The sequence below is a fragment of the Manis javanica genome, chromosome 6 (genome assembly GCF_040802235.1).
Source record: "Manis javanica isolate MJ-LG chromosome 6, MJ_LKY, whole genome shotgun sequence".
NCBI lineage: Eukaryota > Metazoa > Chordata > Mammalia > Pholidota > Manidae > Manis > Manis javanica.
The window spans coordinates 140,759,137-140,780,678 of NC_133161.1; the positions used below are offsets into that span (position 1 = coordinate 140,759,137).

At 36.8% G+C, this 21,542-nt stretch overlaps 2 protein-coding genes across 2 annotated transcripts; one reads left to right on the top strand and one right to left on the bottom strand.

Moving 5' to 3' along the window:
* The first annotated feature begins 1,246 nt into the window (after positions 1-1,246).
* Positions 1,247-2,242, top strand: OR10S1 (olfactory receptor family 10 subfamily S member 1). Its single transcript, XM_017646141.3, is given in 3 exon segments — positions 1,247-1,351; positions 1,353-2,019; positions 2,022-2,242. Coding segments are annotated over 3 exon segments (987 nt in total). The 5' UTR covers positions 1,247-1,252.
* Positions 2,243-12,912: 10,670 nt separating this feature from the next.
* On the bottom strand, positions 12,913-13,854 carry LOC108387787 (olfactory receptor 8B3-like). The gene has a single exon (XM_017646144.3). It carries the CDS (start codon positions 13,843-13,845, stop codon positions 12,913-12,915), a length of 933 nt encoding a protein of 310 aa, XP_017501633.3. The 5' UTR covers positions 13,846-13,854.
* Between the last annotated feature and the right edge of the window lie 7,688 nt (positions 13,855-21,542).

Here is a 21,542-nt window from a genome sequence, read left to right on the forward strand (position 1 = left end):
TGCCAACATTTGTGGTTTGTTGTCTGTTCTAGCCGTCCTAGATGGTTTAAAATGCTATCTCATTATAGTTTTGATTTGCAGTTGCCCGATTTCTTGCACTGCTTAGTGACTAATAATGGTGAATATCTTTTAGAAACTGGATTTTCTATGTTATTCAATATTGATCTTTTGATCATTTCTAACACTACATCTCCAAATTCACTGACATGAAATACCCTTGTGAAAATCTATGCATCAAATATGCAGAGGCAGATTAGATAAAATTCATGGGAATTGAAGATACAACAGAAATGAGTGGTTTAAAGAAAACTTTCACGTAACACAACATTTAATTAGGTTTAAGAAGTAAAGGAGGGAAAGAATCAAAGAAAACTTACATTTCAATTTAGGTTCCACAATAAATAGGCATAAGGAAACATTTCTCAAAAGATTGAAACAAAGCTTTACAGGAAGATATTATAATATTATTGACTGTATTCCCTATGTTGTACTTTCATCCCCATGACTAATGTATTTTATGTTGTATATTAACTATATTTCAATTAAAAATAAAAATAAAATAGACATATGAAAGACTATTTAAAGCGAAAAAAAAGCTTTATAAGAAGAGCATGAAAGGTACTGAACAATTTGCTCTGATAATTGCTCAGTCATTTCTCTAAGGCTTCATTTGTCATGCACTTGAGAATTCGTTGTGGGTAGGAGAAGTTCCAAGTAGCTCCCTCTGGGTAAGAATAGATAGGGCTACTGTGCCCCTGGCTGATGTAATTGTATCCAAACTCTGGGCTAAACTCCCCAGAAGATGGGGTACAACTCCCTGATGACAATGACAATAAGAATCTGCTTATCTACATCTGCACTATGGCAGAGAAAATTAGGAGAGTCAGGCACCACAATTCTAAATATTTGCAAAAAATGTGTGCTCCATGAGAGTAAGATTTATAATCCACATTTATATTGTCATTATTCGGGGAGCACATTTCTCCAAATAATCATTACAGTTCTTTATGTGCCTTAAGAAGAATGTGGATCTCCTCGAAAGATTCATTTTGAAAGTGCCACAAGAAAACACTAGAACAAGTCAAAAGAATGAATTGCACCTGAATATCTTTCTCTCATTTATGGAACAAGACCATTACAGCATGGCCTAGCGGTTAATGACATTTCCGGAAAGGGGAGCAGCTGTTTGTTAAGTCTGTCGATGTCAGATCTGTGGCAAAGAGGATAAAGTGACCACTGTGTGTGTGAGAAGATGGCCACGGAGACAGAAGACTCCAGCCAGACAGCGGTGAGCCACTTCTTCCTGGAGGGTGTGACGCACACAGCTGAACACCCGGGGCTCTTCTTCCTCCCTCTTCCTCTTCATCTACAGCTTCACGGAGACTGGGAATCTCCTCATTCTCGTAACTGTGGGCTCTGACCCTCACCTCTGCTCCCCTATGTACCACTTCCTGGGGCACCTCTCCTTCCTGGATGCATGCTTGGCCTCAGTGACAGTGCCCAAGGTCATGGCTGGCCTCCTGGCTCTGGAGGGGAGGGTGATCTCCTTCGAGGGCTGTGCTGTGCAGCTTTACTGCTTCCACTTCTTAGCCAGCACCGAGTGCTTCCTGTACACAGTCATGACCTATGACCGCTACCTAGCTATCTGCCAACCCCTCCACTATCCAGTGGCCATGAACAGACGGATGTGTGCGGGGCTGGCTGGGATCACGTGGGCCATAGGTGCCCTGCACTCTGCCATCCACACCTCCCTCACCTTTCATCTGCTCTACTGTGGGCCTCACCACATTGCCTACTTCTTCTGTGACATCCCCGCCGTGCTGAAGCTGGCCTGTGCAGATACCACCACTAATGAGCTTGTCGTGCTTGCCAACATTGGCATTGTGGCTGCAGGTTGTCTGATCCTCATCCTCGTCTCCTACGTCTTCATCGCGAGGGCGGTGCTGCGGATCCGCACCGCCGAGGGCCGGCAGCGTGCCTTCTCCACGTGCACCTCCCACCTCGCGGTGGTGCTCCTGTACTAATGCCCCCTCTCTGTATCTACCTGCAGCCTCGCTCCAGTGGGACAGGGGCTGGGGCCCCTGCTGTCTTCTACACGATAGTCACTCCCATGCTCAACCCTTTCATTTACACCCTGCGGAACAAAGAGGTGAAGCGGGCTCTGCGGAGGCTTCTGGGCCCGAGCCCCCGAAAGCCTGCAACAGGCAGCCCACTCCCCTCACCTGCACAGCAGCTCTATTAATGTGTCTACCGGGAAAGCAACTATTTATTCTCATATCAAAACGGGGAGGGAAGAGCCTTCAAGTGGAAACCACTGTAACTGAGTTTCAGCTCAGCCACCAACCTTTCCCCTTCAGTGGACCGAGTGACCTGCCTCAGGGTCTCAGTCACAAACTCTCCATCTATAAAGGAAAAGACTGAATTAAGGGATGTCTAGCCTGCCTCTAAGATCTAAGTTCTATGGCTCACAGGTATGTGAACTGCTACTCATATTCTCATTTATTTTAATCAGTGATTTTTATTTTTGTGAAATAATTTTATTGGATATATAACACATACTAAATACTCCTAATAACAAAAAATAGAATAAATAAACTATAAATGGAACTTTGTATATGTACCACCTAGCTTAAAAGAAAAATTCACACTTTTAGGATGACGAAATACAACCACAAGGAGAAAAATGACTTGTACACACTTAGAAAGAGTCATTATCTTTATTTTCCCACTCAAGACGGTACATAACTAAGTGGTAAAAGGATGTACATTTTGCAGTGAGTTGGACCTACCAATATTTATACCTGGTCGCATAAGTCACTAGAAGTAGACTCTTGTGCAAATTTTATCATACTTGGTGTTTAAGTGTCCTCTTTTAATAGTAAGGTTAAAAATAGCTACTTTGTGGGATTCAATGAGGACTAGTTACATAATTAGGTTAAGTCCCGGTGCAATATAGATGTTCCTGTTTCTTACCAACCAGGCTAAAGAAGTTCAAGAGAGGTTATTATACAAGCTAAGGTTCAAATTGTCTTTGAAGAATTAACAGGGTTTTGATATCATCAGTGAACATGGAGAAAGCAACTACCAAATAAAAAAATATCACTAGACTCTAAGATGACAAATGATAACTCAAGGTTCTAGTTAAAGCAGCTTGCCGTATAAGTGGGAGGAGTTGTCAAGTTCAAAAAGTGAACCAATGACCCAAACTATGGACTAAAAAGTCTATGGACTAAAAAGGACTATGAACGACAGACTAAAGTGTTTAGTTTATGTACTATGCATTCTACCTCCTTATTTCTCTTCTTCACCTATTAGAAGAAGAAGAATCTACATTCTTTAAATGCTAAATAATGGGATCAATGAGAAGAGAGAGGAAAAAACGAGACAAGTGATAGAATGACCAGTGAATAGACAATTATCCTCTCATTATTTAACTTGGGTGATGACACTGGTGATGGAGAGACCTTGTACAGGATTATATTAGATGTGTTTTAAACAAAAAAAAAATACAGAGAAAAAGGGAAATTGTTGAAGACTGCCAGAACTGTAATACTATAATATGTAATAATTGTAATAAAATAATATCATGTTTGACACATTTATGTGCAAGGCACTGTACCTGTCACTTTCCCTATATTATTCCTCCTTAGAACCACATTTTAAGACAATGTTATTATTTATATTGTACAGATAAGAGATGAGACAGAATGAGGTGAAGTAACTTTTCCAAGGTCATGCAACCAGAAATGGTTGAAACCAGAATTTCAACTCAAATCCCTATGGCTTCAGAGACCACATATTCCGGTTATACCATAAAATGTTAGAGAGAATCAAATCCAGCTCCTGCCATTTATGAATTCCCAGTTACATCAGAGTTCTCAAAGTTACTTTAGACTTTTAACCACGGGCAGTCCTCTTTGAGATAAGGATTGGTTGACATTTAAATAGTGCCTTAGTCCTCTGTAAATGCAGGGTGTGAAACTGGCACTTGTGAGAGGGAAAAATACATAAAAAATAGAAACAAATGCAGTGAGGATACAACATCCATTCAAAATTCAGAGCTAATCTTCCTTGGTCTACTATGTTGGAGTTTTTGTTATGTCTGTAGGACAGCCAGTCGTAAACCAGGTGAACTCATTATTCCACCAGAATTATTCAGCACACATAGAATACACATAAAATCAAATACAGGATGGGAGATGGTGCTGAAACAAGCTACGGTCCTGTCTCAAAGCATTCGTCTATTTTACCATATGGATGCCTTCTTGAGGTGACAGGAAAAATTATGGAAGATGATTGTGGCTCTGCAATGCCAGTCTTAGATCATTCCCTTCTTCTCAACTTTGACCCCGACAGCTTTCTATCTGGCTGCCCAGTAAGAATCCTTTACCGTCTAGAACTCTACTCCTCCGCCTTCACATCTGACTCTGGCAACATGGTTGTGTGAAACCCCTTCTTGTGGGCTCATCTTTAGTTGACTTGACTCACAGCATTCTCAGTGAGAAAAGCAGGTCCCCAGACTGTTTGCCAGAATCAGTGACAACTGTTCAACATTGCAGCTGCCTGAGGTGTTGGTAAGAGTCGAGGCAAGTAAGAAGCTGACCAAAATTTTAAAAGGGAAAGCTTGGAATGAGAAGTGCATGCAGGACTTTGAAAATCTCTAATAAATTCCTTGGAATCCACAAGGCCATACACATATGCAGGGTTGTGTTCATGCCCAAAAAAAAGATCTAAGAAAGCCCTAATTTCTCACTCTGGCTGACCTTGAGGTTATGTGCACATAGGAAGTGAAAGTTCAGGAAGAGTTTTGCACTACCTCCTGGGACATTGGAAACACACCCACTGCAAACACATAGCTCCTTACAAAGACTTGGAAACTTCGCGGCACAAGGTGTTTAAGGACATATGCGCCCGATCATTAGCTAACTATATCTTAAAATAGCAAAAGCCAAATTGTCTATTCTTGCAATCCTAATGGTGCCCATTTTTGAAGCACAGTACTTGATACGCTTTGACACAGGTGTACACTCTCGAGACTATCATCACAGCGAACACGATGAACATTATTGTCCCAAGAAGTTTCCTGGTAGTCCTTAGTGACCTCCTTCCCATTCCTCCATGTCTCCCTACATTCTCAGGTAACCATTGATCTGCTTTCTAACACTATATATAAGTTTGCATTTCCTAAAAGTGTAAATAAATTAAATCATATAGTATGCAGCCTTTTTCACTGACTTCTTTCACTCAGTGTAATTATTTTGAGATTTGTTCTTGTTATTCTGAGTATCAATAGTCCATTCATTTTAAGTGTTGAAAGGCACGTTATTATATAAATATATCACGATTTTTCTATTCACCTGTTGATGAACATTTTGAATGTTTCGAATATGCCTATTAAAAATTAAATTGCTAGGAACATTTGTATACAAGTGTATACGTGGGTGTATGCTTTCATTTCTCTTGGGTAAATACCTAAATAAACTATTGTTGTTGTTATAAAATACTAAGCTTTAGAATGTTTAGTTACACAACAAAAAATTAATGAAATGGCTGTGGAAAGGAGTGAAATGGAGTGAAATGGCTTGATCATATCATAGGGAAGAAAGTGGAGCACAGAGAAGACAAGTAGTGACTCTGTTGCGTCTTGCTACACTGATGGACGGTGACTGCAGTGTGTGTCGGGGGGACTCAATAATATGGGTGAATGTAGTAACCACATTGTTTCTCATGCGAAACCTTCATAAGAGTGTATATCAATGATACCTTAATTTAAAAAAAAAGAAAAGAAAGAAATGGATTGATCATAGGGTAGTATGTCTTTATTTACAAAACTAGCCAAATATTTTCCAGAGTGATTTTTCCATTACACATTCCTAACAGTACTGCATGAGAGCTTTGATTGCTCCAAATCTTTGCCAACACTTGGTATGGTCAAGCTTTTTAATTCTATATATATGATCATCACACATACACACACGCACAAACACATTCACACACACGAAGATGGAGTTATATCATAGAGACACAGGAGCCAACTGAAAGCATTCTTGATGACCAAAACTGGAAAAATTTGAGCAGCAAAATAAATAAAGTATTATTGGATTATTATTTAAAATATAAAAATATCCATGAGTCCATAGTGATACAAATGGTTGATAAATAAATAAGAAGGATGAACAAATCCCTATTGCAGAAGCCCAGAGAACTTGAAAGAAAAGAAATAATAAAGATAAGAGTAAAATTGAGTGAAACTAAAGCAATAGAGAAAAACAATAAAACATGTATCTGGCTATTTGAAAAGGTCAGAAAATTAGAAAAGCCACTACTAAGAATGACAAAGGAAAAGAGAGTTGCATAAATTACCGACATGATGGGGGTAACAGCAAATGTCACTACAACATCAAAACAATAATTAGGAGACACTTAAGAAAAATTTTTACACATAATCCTGACAACTTAGATGAAATGGATCAATGCCTTTAAAAAAAACTATCACAACTCAACCAAAATGGAATTAAAAAGTTGAATAGACCTGTAACTAAGGAAATTGAAATGACAACTTAAAAAATTCCCCAAGAGAAATCTGCAGGTCTAGATGGTTTCACTTAAGAACTCTGCCAAACATTTAAAAATTAGCACTAATTCTGCATAATCTTTTCCAGGAAATAGAAGTAAAGAGGACACTTCCCAAATCATTTTATGTAGCCAATATTATCCTGATACAAAAACCAGCCAAACACAGTACAAAAAAGAAATAATAATATCCCTCTTGAACATATCTGCAAAAACCTTACTATTAGCAGACAAATTCAGCAATATAGAAACATAATTATACACCACAACCCAGTATTTTTTATTCCAAGGAGTGAAGGATGGTTCTATATTGGAAAATCAATAAATGTAATCCACCATATGAATAAGCAAAAGAAAAAAGAACACATGATCATATCATTTGAGACAAAAAAATTTGACTAAATTTAACAACCATTCATGATTTTAAAAAACCAAAACTCTCAGAAATTAGAAATAGAGGAAAATTCCCTTAATTTGAGAAAGAACATCTACAAAAATCTTCAATGGTGAAAAACTGAATGCTCTTCCCTTATGATTGAGAATAAGACAGGAATGTCCACTATCATTTTTATTCAACACTGTGAGCATTGGTCATTGCAATAAGGTAAGAAAAGGAAATGAATGACATACAGATCAAAAAAGAAGTAAGTGTCCCTAATTGCAGATAACATAATTTTCTACATAGAAAATCCCAAGGAATCTACTTCAAAACTTCTAGAACACATGGGTGAGCTTAGCAAGGTCACAGGATCAAAGTAAATTATAATTCTATATACCATCAATAAACACATGGACATTGAAATTAAAACAATACCATTTAGAACTGTCAAATAAATGAAATATTTAGGCATAAATGTCACTAAACGCATACAGGGCTAACATGCTGAAAACTACACAATGTTGATGAAAGAAATAAAAGAAAATGGATAGAGGGATCTATCATGTTCACGGATTGGAGGACTCAATATAGAAGAGCTGCTAAATCTCTCCAAAATAATATATAGGTTAAAAGCAATCAAATCAAAATCTCAGCAATACATTTTTGTAGATATAAACAAGTTTGTTCTAAACTTTAGAAAAGCAAAGAAACTAGAATACCAAAAAACTTCAAAAAGGAAGAATAAAATGGTAAAAATCACACTCGCTGACTTCAAAACTTATCTATCTACAGCTGCAGGAATCAAGACTGTGTAGTATTAGTGAAGAAACAGAAACATTGTTCAGTGAAAGAGAATAAAATAGACCCACAATATAACTAAGTTTCAGTTTTGAAAAAACAACAGTTATTCAATAGAGGAAAGACAACCTTTTCAACAAATGGTGCTGGAGCACTTGCATACTCATAGCCAAATAAAAAACCCTTCAATCTAAGTCTCACACCTTATTTAAAAAATTAACTCAGAATGGATCACAAACATAGACTAAAGCATAACCTTAAATCTTTTAGAAAAATATACAGGAGAAAAATCATTAAGATATAGGGCTAGGCAAAGAGTTCTTAGACTTTACACCAAAAGCAAGATCCAGAAAAGGAAAAATTGATAAATTGGACTTCATTACAATTAAAAACTTCAACTCTATGAAAAACCTTGCTAAAGGATGAAAAGACAAGCTACATAAAATATCCAGCAAAGAACTTCTGGAATGTATCAAGAATGTGTATTTTAATAACTCTCAAAACTCAAAAGTAAAATATCACTAATCATCAGGGAAATGCAAATCAAAACCACAATGAGATATCACCTCACACCAGTCAGAATGGCCACCATCCAAAAGACAAGAAAGAACAAGTGTTGGTGAGGATGTGGGGAAAGGGAACTGTTGGTGGTGATGTAAACTGGTGCAGCCACTAGGGAAAGCAATATCAATGTTCCTCAATACACCAGAAATAGATAAAACATATGACCCAGGAACTTCACTTATAGGAATTTGCCCAAAGGAAACAAAATCTTTGATTCAAAAAGATATATGCACCCCTGTGATTATGGCTGCTTTACAGAAAATAGCCAAGAATGGAAGCAAGGGAAGTGTCCCTCAACAGGTGAATGTATAAAAAAGATGTGGTACATATACACAGTGGAATATTATTCAGCCATAAAAAATAAATAAAACTTTATTTTCAAGAACATGGATGGACCTGGAAGGTATTCTGCTAAGTGAAATACGCCAGACAGAGAAAGGCAAATACCATATGATTTAACTTATATGTGGAATCTAAAAACAAAACAAAATGAATTAAACAGCAGTGGATTCATAGATACCAAGAAATGACTGGTAGTTACCATGGGGGAAGGGCTGGAAAGGGTGAGTGAAATAGGTGAAGGGAAAAAGAGGCACAAAATCTCAATCACAATATAAATTAGTCATGGGGATGAAAGTACAGCATAGAGAATATAGTCAGTATTTCTGTAGCATCTTTCTATGTTGACAGATAGTAATCACTCTAATTGGTGTGAGCATTTTGTAGATAACTGTGGAATCACTATGTTGTATATAGAACTAATATAATAATTGTATATCAACTATAGTTCAATTTTAAAAAATCAATGGTAAAATCACCCAATAAACAATCTTATTAGAAAATGGGCAAAAGATATGAAGAGCCAGGTCCCTGAAAAGGATCTATACCTGGCAAATGAACACATAAACATATACTCAATATCATCAGGAACTAAGGTAACCAAAATTAAAATCACACTGAGATATCACTTCACATCTATCAGAATGCTTAGAATAAATAGTGACAGTACCAAATTATGGCACATATATGGAGAAACTGGATCATTCAGATGCTACTGAAAGGAATATAAAATGATACGATAGCCACCCTGCAAAGCATTTTATCAGTTTCTCTCTTTTTTCTTAATCCAAATTCATTTTCTTCTCCTTTAGTTCTGTATTGAGATATAATTGACATTTAACATTGTGAGAAAAAGTATATAACAAGTTAATTTTATCCAATTAAATATTGCAATATGATTAGCACTGTAGCATTAGCTAACACCTCTATCACATAACATAACTATTTTTTATGGTGAGAACAATTAAAATCTAGTGTCTTAGCAACTTTGAAATTTATAATGAATATTGCTGACTGTGTATGACTATGCAGTACCCTAAGCCTCCAGGATTTATTTGTTTACTAGTTGCAAATTTGTACCCATGAACAACATCTCCTAAATCCTTCATCCCCCAGCCCCTGGTAACCACCACTCTACTCTGTGAGTTCAGCTTTTTTATTTTTTTTAAATTTTATTCCACATATAGAATTCAGGGGATCCACAGGTGAAATCATATGGTATTTGTCTTTCTCTGTCTGACTTATTTCACTTAGCATAATATCTTTGAGGTTCATAAGTTGACAAAAGAGCAGAATTAATTTTTCTTCTTTCATAAAATGCTAACCATGCTACTATTCAACCCAGCAGTTACACTCCTGGGCACTTATCCTAGAAAAATGACTGACTTTCACATAACACACTATACACAAATGTTAATGTAGTTTTATCCATAATAGCCAAAAATTGGAACTATCTGAGATCTCTGACCCAGTGCCAATGTCTAAACAAACCATCATACATCCATATCATGGTGTGCTACTCAACAAATTAAAAGGAACAAACTACTGATACAATCAACAGTGTGTACAATCTGTTTAATATTCAGAGAATTATACAGAGTGATAAAAACAAGGTCAAAAGGTTACATACTATATGATTCCATTTTTATAACATTCTTGAAATGACAAAATTGTAGAAATGCTGAACAAATTAGTGGTTGCTAGGTGTCAAGGAGGAGATGGAGGTGAGAGAGAAGGGTAGTGTTAGGATCCTGGTTGTTATTGTACTACTGTTTTGCAAGCTGTTACCATGGGGAAGAAGCTGGGTAGAGGTACACAGGATCTCTCTTTATTACTTCTCACAGCTGCATATGAATCTATAGTTATAGCAAAGTACAACATTAATAAAAAAAATGGGCTACGTAACTCATTTAAAACAGTTGAATAAATATATTAACCTAATAAGCTTTAGCTGGTGTCACTAATACTTTGAACTTGATGCATCTAAGTTTTTCTTCAAATACAAATTAAATTTTAATTTTTGAAAAAGAACCAAAGGGAAAAGGAAATGACAACATAAGGAGGCTTGGAATGCCAGGAAGAAAGAACTATGGAATGTGTAAAAACAGAAGAAAATATGATAAGCTATCTTCATCACTTTTTAAAATTATTTTTGACATTTGAAGCAAAAGTAGTAACACCGTCTAGTGCGGTACTCAAGGTATGAAGAGGAAATACTTAAGACAATTTTTTTAAGTGCAAAATGGTAAAAGGAAGTAAATAGAGGCAAGTTTTCTACACTTTACTCCTAGTAATAAAATATTAATACCCATAGACTATAAAAGTTACATGTGTATATTGTGATAGAGTAACTACTACAAAGTTATACAGAGAGAGATATATTTCAAATCACTATAGATAAATCAAAATTGAATTCCAAGAAAGATCAAGTTAACCCATAGGAAGGCAGGAAAGGGGAGACAGTGGAACAAAAAACAGTAGGGACAAATGGAAAATAAATAATATAATGGTAGAGTAAGCCTTCAGTTAATAGATCAATAATGGTCTAAATAAATTAAACTAAGAGGCCAAATAAAAGACAGAGATTATCAAAGTGCATTTTAAAATGGCCCAACTATATGATGTCAATAAACACAACAATATAGACAGGATAAGAGTAAAAGAATGGAAAATAATAAACCATGCAAACAAAACAAATTGTAGTTACATTTCCTTAATACAAGCCCATTATCAGGTATATGCTTTGAAAATACATTTTCTTGGTTTTTTGACTTGACATTTCATTTTCTTCATTATGTCTTACAATTTAATATTGAAAAGAGAAATAAAAATCAGAAAAAAGTCATGATATTTAAGCAGATATTTCACCAAAGAAGACATACAAATGGATAATAAGCATATGAAAAGATGTTCAGTATTATTATTCTTCAAGGGTGTACAAATTAATCAACTACAAAAATTTTAATTCCAAATAGATCATAGACTTAAATGCTGTAAAACTTAGAGAAGAAAACAAGAGAAAAATCCTTGGGGTTTTGGGATTAGCAAAAAAATCTCTTAAATATGACACCAGAAGCTAACTCTATAATAAAAATTTGAGGTATTAGAATTCATCAAATTTCTGTTCTTTGAAAAACACTAGCAAGAGAATGAAAAGACAGACTAAGAGAAAATATTTGTAAATCATATGTCTAATATAAATTGTATTCATAATACATAAAGAAATCTTAAAACTCAGAAATAAGAAAACACACAATCCTATATGCCCTTTGAGAGCACAGATAGTCTTATTCACAACTGCATCTATAATGTTTAAAAACAGAGCCTAGTACAGAGCAGATGCTCAGTTTCCATTTGTTGATTATGCAACTGCATCTTACATGCCATTAAACCTCTGATGCAAAAGGGAGAATAAAAATAATAAAGGGGGAAAATGCTTATTGGTAAAGAAATTAGAGATTTTAGGTCTATGTTAGAAAAGGATAAAAATTCTACTAATAATTGGCAAATATTTTTAATAAAATTAGTGTAGAATATCCTGGTACCCATATTTCGTGCCCCGAAGTCCCAGGAAGTAAAGCTCAGTGGAGGTTCCCTTAGTAACTGACAGCTCTAAATGGTTGCTCAGTTTCCTGTCCGTAGAACCTGGGACCAGAAGGAAATCTCCCTTTACCACATACCCTTGGGGCTGAAGTGAGAAGAAAGCAGAGACGAGAGTGAGAGTAGCATCTCCCAACACATAACCCTCCTTTGGGAAACAAAGGAATCTCCCTAAACCACGTGCCCTATGGTCACTCCAGTAGACCCCAATAGAGCTCTCTCGGTCCCTTAAATGCAATAGTCTTTCAGTGGCAGTTTCCTAAATGAATTAGAAAATGGCTGAATCTAAAGTCCACCAAAGGCTACATATCCATGACAAAGCTTTGCAAGAATTCCAGACATGCCTCAATCAAAATCGTACAACATTCCCATTTCTGAATTTATTACCATTGAACCTTTCTACTTAAAACCTTCTGATCTCTGCAAATAAGCTGGAGAAGGACAGACTGAACTACTTTCCCACCTTCAATGACAGGATGAGGGACTGATCCTCTTCCATCTATTGTCTTTGGGAAAGGATTTTTTAAAATAATTTATTTAATTGGCCCTGTTATTTAAATTATCTGAGTTCTATTTTTATTTCTTTGTATTCTCTCCCTATCTTTATACATTGTATCCCCTTACTAGGCTTTGGCATCAATAATGAACGCAGATCCCATTCAGGAGAACACTCCTTTCTTCAAAGTTTTGTTCAGTGCAATTTTGACATCTTTGTTCCTCAAACTATAGATGAAAGGATTCAGCATTGGCCCCACAATCGTATAAAAAACTGTGGATACTTTATCTTGATCCAGAGACCCTGCAGGAAAAGGCTTAAGATACATGAATGCTGATGCTCCAAAGAAAAGAGAAACAGTAATTATGTGGGAGCTGCAGGTACTGAAGGCTTTGGACCTGCCCTCTGTAGACTGGATGCGGAGGATGTTGGAGATGATCAACGTGTAAGAAATGGAGACGGTGAGACTGGGCACTATGACACTGATGCCCACCACAGTGAAAACCACCAGCTCATTGATGTAGGTGCTTGAGCAGGAGAGCTGGAGGAGAGGAGGTATGTCACACATGTAATGATTGATGACATTGCCATCACAGAAGGTGAGTCTCAGCATACACCCAGTGTGGGCCAGGGCACCCACAAACCCCATGCCATATGCACCCACCATCAGCATGAGGCAGACCTGATGGGACATGGTCACTTTGTAGAGCAGGGGCTTACAGATGGTCACATACCGGTCGTAAGCCATTGATGTCAAAATAAAGCACTCATCAATGACAAAGAAAGAGAAGAAATAGAGCTGAGCCATGCACTCTGCATAAGAGATGGTGTTTTCTTCTACAAAACAAATCAGCATTTTGGGGGTTATGACAGAGGAGTAACAGAGATCAATGAAGGAAAGGTTAAAGAGAAAGTAGTACATGGGAGTGTGCAGGTGAGAGTTCAGACCAATCAGAACAATCAAGCCAGTGTTCCCCACCGTGGTGACCACATAGGTTCCTAAGAAAATGAAGAAGAGAGGCAGCTGGAGTGCTGGCTGTTGTGTTAAACCCAGCAGAATAAACGCAGTCACCGAGGCGTTGTTTCCTGAGGCCATTCTTCCCTAGGACACGTCTGTGGGAACAGGGCAAAGGGCGACATTAAAAGGAGTACCAGCTCTGTGCATGCGATCCACTCCAATGAGACTGAGACCCAGGAAGGGAGAATGAAGTCAAGCCCACCCTTCTGTGTACCTTTGTTGTCTCCACTGTATAAAGGCTGTATAAAGAAACGTTTAAAGGTTGATATCAAAAAAATACAGAGGATGACTTCTATAGAAGTAAGATCCAGGAACCCTGTGATTCCTCCTGACTCCACAGCATCTCTGCTGCCCTTACGCACGGACGGTCTGTAGGCCCACCTCAGGGGCAATGGTTGTCTCAGCAGAGAACATACTGCATTTCAAGGCATCCACGGCTCCCACAGAGGAGGTTTGGAAGACGAGTAAGAGGACAGATAAAATTCAACACTCACCCTTCCGCTCTGGGACTTCGATGTTGAACCTTGTCAACTTTTCTCCATTATTCGCCCCAAGAGGCAAGTGGCTCTGATGAATTTTAGGGGTGAACATCCCAAAACAGAGATTTTTTTGGTATTCCTTTTGCTCTGAGTCAGTTTTAGACTAAAGGAGACAGAGCACAGACCTCAGTACCCCCATGTTTTGAGAGGCCAGGAGTTACAGGTCATGATTTCTCATAGTAGCTTGGCTCAGATCAGACTTCATTCTTCAGACTAGGGAGTAGTAAGGAGCATCTGCTGGTGCCAGAGAGCCACCTGCTAATACGACTCTCGGGTTTTTATGAATTGGGAAATCCTAGGGACCTGATTAAAAGTGGAGCACCTGTGTTTCCCCAGAGATCAGGCTTTGTAGCAAAAGGATATTACCTGCTCTGCTAGTTCATGACAGCAACATTGACTTACTGGAAGTAAGTACAGCATTTTGAAAGTGAGCCAGCATAGGGAAGAGCAACAGGGACTCCATTTTAAGCTAACTTTCATCTTGAGGCTTAAAGATTTAAAGGTAAAATTCCTACAATGTTACTTAAAAAATAATAATAATTTATGGTAGACCACTAACTGCCATATGATCAACAATCAACTGACCATATCTTAAACCAAAACAAAACACTGCCACGGATCAATAACCACTCCCTGTTTGCACATGGAGAATCATTACCTTGAGGAGAAAGAAAATTTAGAAAATTCTTTTTATATCAGCCTATCTTATAGAAACATCCAAAGAAGGAGGTTCCTGACCACATTTTGGGAAAGCCAGTGAGTCAGCAACTGCTAACCATGAAGTGGCACCACCAGAGGCTGAGTAACAGAGATAACATCACGAGATAATTCACCAGTGCCATTCCTCCCAGCCTCTCACCCTCTGAAACTGCCCCTAAGCCCTGTGCATACCCCCTCCAAGGAGTGCGATATGCCTCCTTCTTGTGGGCTCCCTTGTTTACAAACTATCTCTAATGAACTCTTCCTGCTTTCTTTCTTTCAAGGTCAGTGTTGACTTCTATACACTGAAACTCAAGAGCCTGGTCTTTGTGGGTCCAGTAACAATACATTTTTAGTTTCTTACCAAATGTTTAATACACTCCCAAATAAAAAACCAGGATGGTCTTTCCTGCATTCACAGTGGTTTCTTCCTAGCAACTATCACTGTATGAAATATTACACATTTATTTATTTGGTGTATGTTCCCACCAACATAAACACACATTCGTGCACCCATATACATTTGAAGCTAAGCTTCAATGTATAGATTTTTTCTATTTTCTTTAGTTGTTTTTATGCATTACCTTAGCACAAAACTTGGCGTAGATAGTAGGTACTCAAGAAATATCTGTATAATGAAAGAATAAAGGAACGAGGATCCCCTTCCCATCTTTCCTGAACCCTATACTGGATGCTACAACAGAATTCTTGTCCCACAGGAAAAGGCTTATGTGGTGTCAGTGTTTTTCTTTGTAGACCTGAGTGTGGTGCAGGAAAACCAACTGTCAGGCATGTAAACGTAACTGCTGAACTCTTAGATGCTATCTAAGGGCACCAGATTGGAGTTACTGAGCTCAGAGAATGAGTAATTTCCCTCCACCCTGAATGTCACACAGAGGGCTTGGACAGCTCTCAAGGACATCTCAATGCCTCTCCCACTGGACTGCACATAGTCATTAAGCCACTCAAGATTTTATTTCTATTTTGGCATAGGATTGAAATGATCAAAGTGCAGACTTAGAAAGACTAATATGTTGGGCACCAGCAGAATGGACTGGTGTGAGAGAGATGAGACAGGAGAGATGTGAGAAGCAACTGCAATAGTCAAGGAATGATTTTTTAAAAAATAAGCCCTGAATTAGCAGTGCTACTGTGAATAATTCTAAGAAACAAACACATGCCAGAGATATTGCTTGGAAGGATTCATCTGGACCTCTCACAAGGGGATAGAAACAGACAACAAATTCCCAAGTGTACTAGCCCAGATATTTGGGTAAATTATGGTTTTACTACAAACAGAGAGAACTCAGACAGTGAAAATATTTGAAAACATATGCATTCACTTCTGAACATGGTGGGATTGAGTTTCCAACAGGCATCCAAGTAGAACGCAGCATAAGGTTAAATAAAGCTCAAGAGAAAGACCAGAATATGAGACAAAGATTTGGAGATCATTTCCAGAGAGGTTAAAGCCATGGGATTAGGTGAACTCAATGAGTACTGAGTAAAAAGAACAGAGGTCAAGAAAAATATTTGGGAAATCCTTCATATGGGCTTTATACACAAAATAATTTAAAGCACAACCATTACTAAAATGAGTCCCGATTATTATTCTCAGACTCCTTGAAATTACAAGGGAACAAAAATTCCTCAGGGCAAATTTGAAATGTGTCCCACAAGATAGACATTCCTTGGGCTGAGCAGTGATACAGCACCTTGGAGATTCATTAAAATGTGTGTTTTCGATGGAAATGTTAAAAACTCTTATTTAGGTGCTGCAAGAACCAGAAAGTTTGTATTATATCAAATCACATTGCAAGAAGGGTTTTATGCCAAGTTTTTAGGCTAGAGGTGAAGGACATTTCACGGTTAGTATAACCACTGTAAATATGCGTGAAACAAAGAGGTGAGTGCAGAGACTCTGAGCTCACCCTCACATTGCAAAACTATCTCATGCCTTTCCTTTCTTCCATCTAGATAAGTGTCACCTTAGCCTATAACTCAGTTATAACAAAGTAGGTCAAATGAACATCCTTTTCACTGACATAGAACACAGCATGTTTGCTCATTCCTGACTCCTTTCTAAGTAACTCAAACCCAATATTCTCTAAATTGTCAAAGCCAGCAGTAATTTAAATTTTTCATTATACTACATTATCATGAAGATGCCGAAAAGGAAAGTTTTCAGAACCAAACAGATTTTTAATTTACAGGATTGTGTCACACTGAGCGAACCTGCTACAAGCACCACAAAACATATTTTAAGTGTAAACATGTAACTGAGGTAATAAAAAACAAATTAAATCTCCACGTGCCAGGAAGGAAAAGGGAAGGCCTAATCTAACTCAGTAGATCTGGGGTGGGATCCTAGATTCTACATTTCTAATAACCTCCCAGGTTGTGTTTTTTTTTTCTTTTTTAAAAAGTGCAAAGTCTGTGTCTAAATTCATGTTTTTTCATATGGACATCTGGTATTTCCAGCAACATTTGTTAAAAATCAATTGGATTGTAAAGACCATCGTTTCTCAGTTGAACTGCCCTTGGTCCCTTGTCAAAGATCAGTTGGCTATATTGTGTAGATCTATTTCTGGGCTCTCTTTTCAGATCCATTGGTCTGTGTATCTTTTCTTTCATCAATATTAGTCTCTTGATTATGCAGCTTTATAAAGGTGTTGAGCTTGAATAGTGTCTGTCCTACAACTTTGTTCTCCTTCACTCCTGTATTTGATATTCTGGGTGTTTTGCATTTCCAAATAACCTTTACCATCAATTTGCTGATATCCACAAAAACTTGCTGGGATTTTGATTGGGATCATATTGAATCTACATATGAAGTTGGAAAGAATTGATATCTTGCCATTATTGTCTTCCAATCTGTGAACTTCAATATCTTTTCATTTGTTTGGATCATTTTGAATTACTTTGTTACTTTGGATTACATTTATTAGAGTTCTGTACTTTACCACATATAGCTCCTGTATATATATATGTTGTTAGATTTGTACATAAGTATTTCTTCCTTCTGATTGTAGGGGCTGGAGTAGTATGAACGGTATTGTGTCTTGCATTTCAAATTCCAATTTTCCAATTGCTGGTATACAGGAAAGCAACTGGCTTTTAAATGTTAATTTTATATCCTGAGTCTTTCCCTTAGTAATTTAATACTTACAGGAAGCTTTTTTGTTCCTTTCTTTTTGCATTTGTTGTTGTCAATGTCAAGGGATTCTCTACAGAATTCCAATCACTTTTTTCTTTTTTTCCAGATTATTTTTATTGGAATATTGTTGATATACAACATTATACTGATTTCAGATGTACAATATAGGGACTCAATAATTGTATGCAATACTGTTTGCCAGGGTAATTGTAGTTAGCCCCTGTTACCATACCAAAATATTACAGTATTTTGGGTTATATTCTCTATGTTGTACTTCAATTCCTATGATTAATTTCTAACATCATTTTTATAACTTGAAGTTTGTACCTCTTTATCCCCTTCACCTATTTCACCTACCTCCCTCCCCCACATCTCCTAGTAACCAACAGTCTATTGTGAGTATTGATGGATCTATTTCTTTTCTGTTTGTCTTACTTTTTTAGATTTAAGTAAAGCCCAAAGTATTGTCATGGTAAAATCATGGCATTTCTTTCATCTGACTTATTTTGCTTAGAAGGCCCTTCCACATTGTCTCAAATGTCAAGATTTCCTTCTTTTTTATGGCTGAGTAATATTCTATTGTGGATGTGTAGCACGTCTTCTTTATCCATTCATCTGGCAATGAGCCCTTAGGTTGCTTCCATATCGTGGCTCTTATAAATAATGCTGCAGTGAACATAGTGCACTGCATGTGTCTTTTGAATTAGTGATTTTGTTTTCTTTGGGGAAATTCCCAGAAATAGATGGCATTTCTATTTTTAGTTTTTTGAGAAACCTCCATAGTGCTTTCTTTCCACAGTGGCAATTTACATTCCCACCAAATGTGTGGGAGAGTTTCCTTTTCCCCACATCCTCACCAACACTTGTTATTTCTTGTCTTTTGGATAGCGGCCATTCTACCTGGTGTGAGGTGATACTTCATTGCAGTTTTGATTTGCATTTCCTGATGATTACTGATGTAGAGCATCTTTTCATGAGTTTGTTGGCCATTTGTAGGTCTCCCTTGGAAAAATATCCAGTCAGGTCCTCTACCCATTTTTAAATTTGGTTTTTTGTTTTTCTGGTGTTGATGTGTATGAGTTCTGTACATATTTTGGATAATAGCCACTTATCAGACAATGTATCACTTGCAAATATATTCCCTAACCAGTAGGTTGCCTTTTGTTTTCTGGATGGTTTCCTTGGCTATGCAGAATTTTTTTAGTTTGATGTAGTCCTATTTGTTTATTTTTGCTTTTTTTTCCCTTACCGAAGGTGACATATCCAGAATATATTTACTCCTGTTGATGTTCACAAGATTCTTACCTATGTTTTATTCTAAAGTTTTATGGTTTCATGTCTTACCTTTAGGCCTTCAGTCCATTTAGAGTTTACTTTTTTGCATATTACATAAGACTAGTTTCATTCTCTTGCATGTAGTTATCCAGTTTTCCCAACAACATTTGTTAAAGAGGCTATTTTTTCCCAATTGTGTATTCTTGCTTCCTTTGCATATATCAATTGACCATGTATACATGGATTTATTTCTGGGCTCTCTATTCTGCTCTGTTGATCTATGCATCTATTCTTGTGCCAGTACCTACAGTTTTAATCACTAGAGCTTTGTAGTATACCTTGAGATCAAGGCATGTGATACCCCCCAGCTTTGTTCTTCTTTCTCAAGATTGCTTTGGCTGTTTGGGGTCTTTTGTGGTTCTATATAAATTTTAGAATTATTTGCTCTAGTTAATTAAAAAATGCCATTGGTATTTTTATAGGAATTGCACTGAATCTGTAAATTGCTTTAGACAGGATAGAAATTTTCACATTATTAATTCTTTCTATCCATAAGCATGGGATAGACTTCCATTTATTCATGTCTTCTTCAATTTCTGTCACCAGCGTCATCTAATTTTCAGAGCATAGGTCTTTCACCTCCTTGGTTAGGTTTATTCCTAGGTATTTTATTCTTTCGGATGTAATTGTAAATGGAACTGTTTTTTCTTTCTCTCTCTCTTTCTGCTAGCTGATTTTTAGTATATAGGAATGTAACAGATTTCTGTATATTGATTTTGTATCCTACAACTTTACCTAATCCAGTTGTTAGTTCTAACAGTGTTTTGATGGAGACTTTAGGCTTTTCTATGTATAATAATGTGTCATTTACAAAAAGGGACTGTTTTACTTCTTCCTTACCAGTTCAGATACCTTTTTTCTGCTTATCTTGTCTCATTGCTATGGCTACGACTTCCAGTACTATGTTGAATAGAAGTGGTGAGAGTGGGCATCTTGTCTTGTTCCTGATCTTCGAGGAAAAGCTGCGAGATTTTTGCCATTGAGTATGATGTTGGCTGTGAATTTGTCATATATCTGTGGGTTTGTCATATCTACTGTCATATATGGCCTTTATTATATTGAGGTATTTCCCTCTATATCCATTTTGTTGAGATTTTCTAGCATGAATGGATGTTGAATTTAGTCAAGTTCTTTTTGAGCATGCATTGAAATGATCATATTGTTTTTATCCTTCTTTTTGTTAATGTGGTGTACCACACTGATTGATTTACAGATATTGTACCATCCTTACATCCCTGGAAAAACTCCCACTTGGTAGTGAAGATTATCCTTTTGATGTATTTTTGAATTTGGTTTGCTAATATTTTGTTGAGGACTTTTACATATATGTTCATCAAGGATATTGACATGTAAGTTTCTTTTTTGTTGTTGTATCTCTGACCTGGTTTTGGCATTAGTGTAAATCTGCTCTCACAGAGTAAGGTATTAGCTCTTTTTCAAATGATTGGTAGAATTCACCTGTGAAGCCGTATCTGGTCCTGGACTTTTGTTCACTGAGAGTTTTTTAATTACATATTCAATTTTGTTACTGATAATTGGTCTATTCAGATTTTCTGTTTCTTCCCGGGTCAGTCTTGGAAGGTTGTATGTTTCTAGGAATTTATCCATTTCATCTAGGTTGTCCAATTTATTGGCATATACTTTTTCTTTGAATAATTATGGTGTTCATTATAACTTCCTCTTTTTCATTTCTGATTTTATTTGTGTCCTATCTCTAATTTTTTTAATAAGCCTGGCAAAGGGTTTGTCTATTTTGTTTATCTTCTCAAAGAACCAGCTCTTGGTTTCATTGATCTTTTTTTCTATTGTTTTCTCAGTCTCTATGTCATTTATTTCCACTTTGATCTTTATTATGTCCCTCCTTCTATTAAATTTGGGCTTCTTTTGTTCCTCTTTGTTTAGTTCCTTTAGTTTTAAGTTTAGATCGCTTATTTGAAATTGCTCTTATTTCTTGATGTAGGCCTGTATTGCTCTAAACTTCCCTCTTAGAACAGCTTTTACTATGTCCCACATATTTTGAATCATTATGTTTCCATTTTCATTTG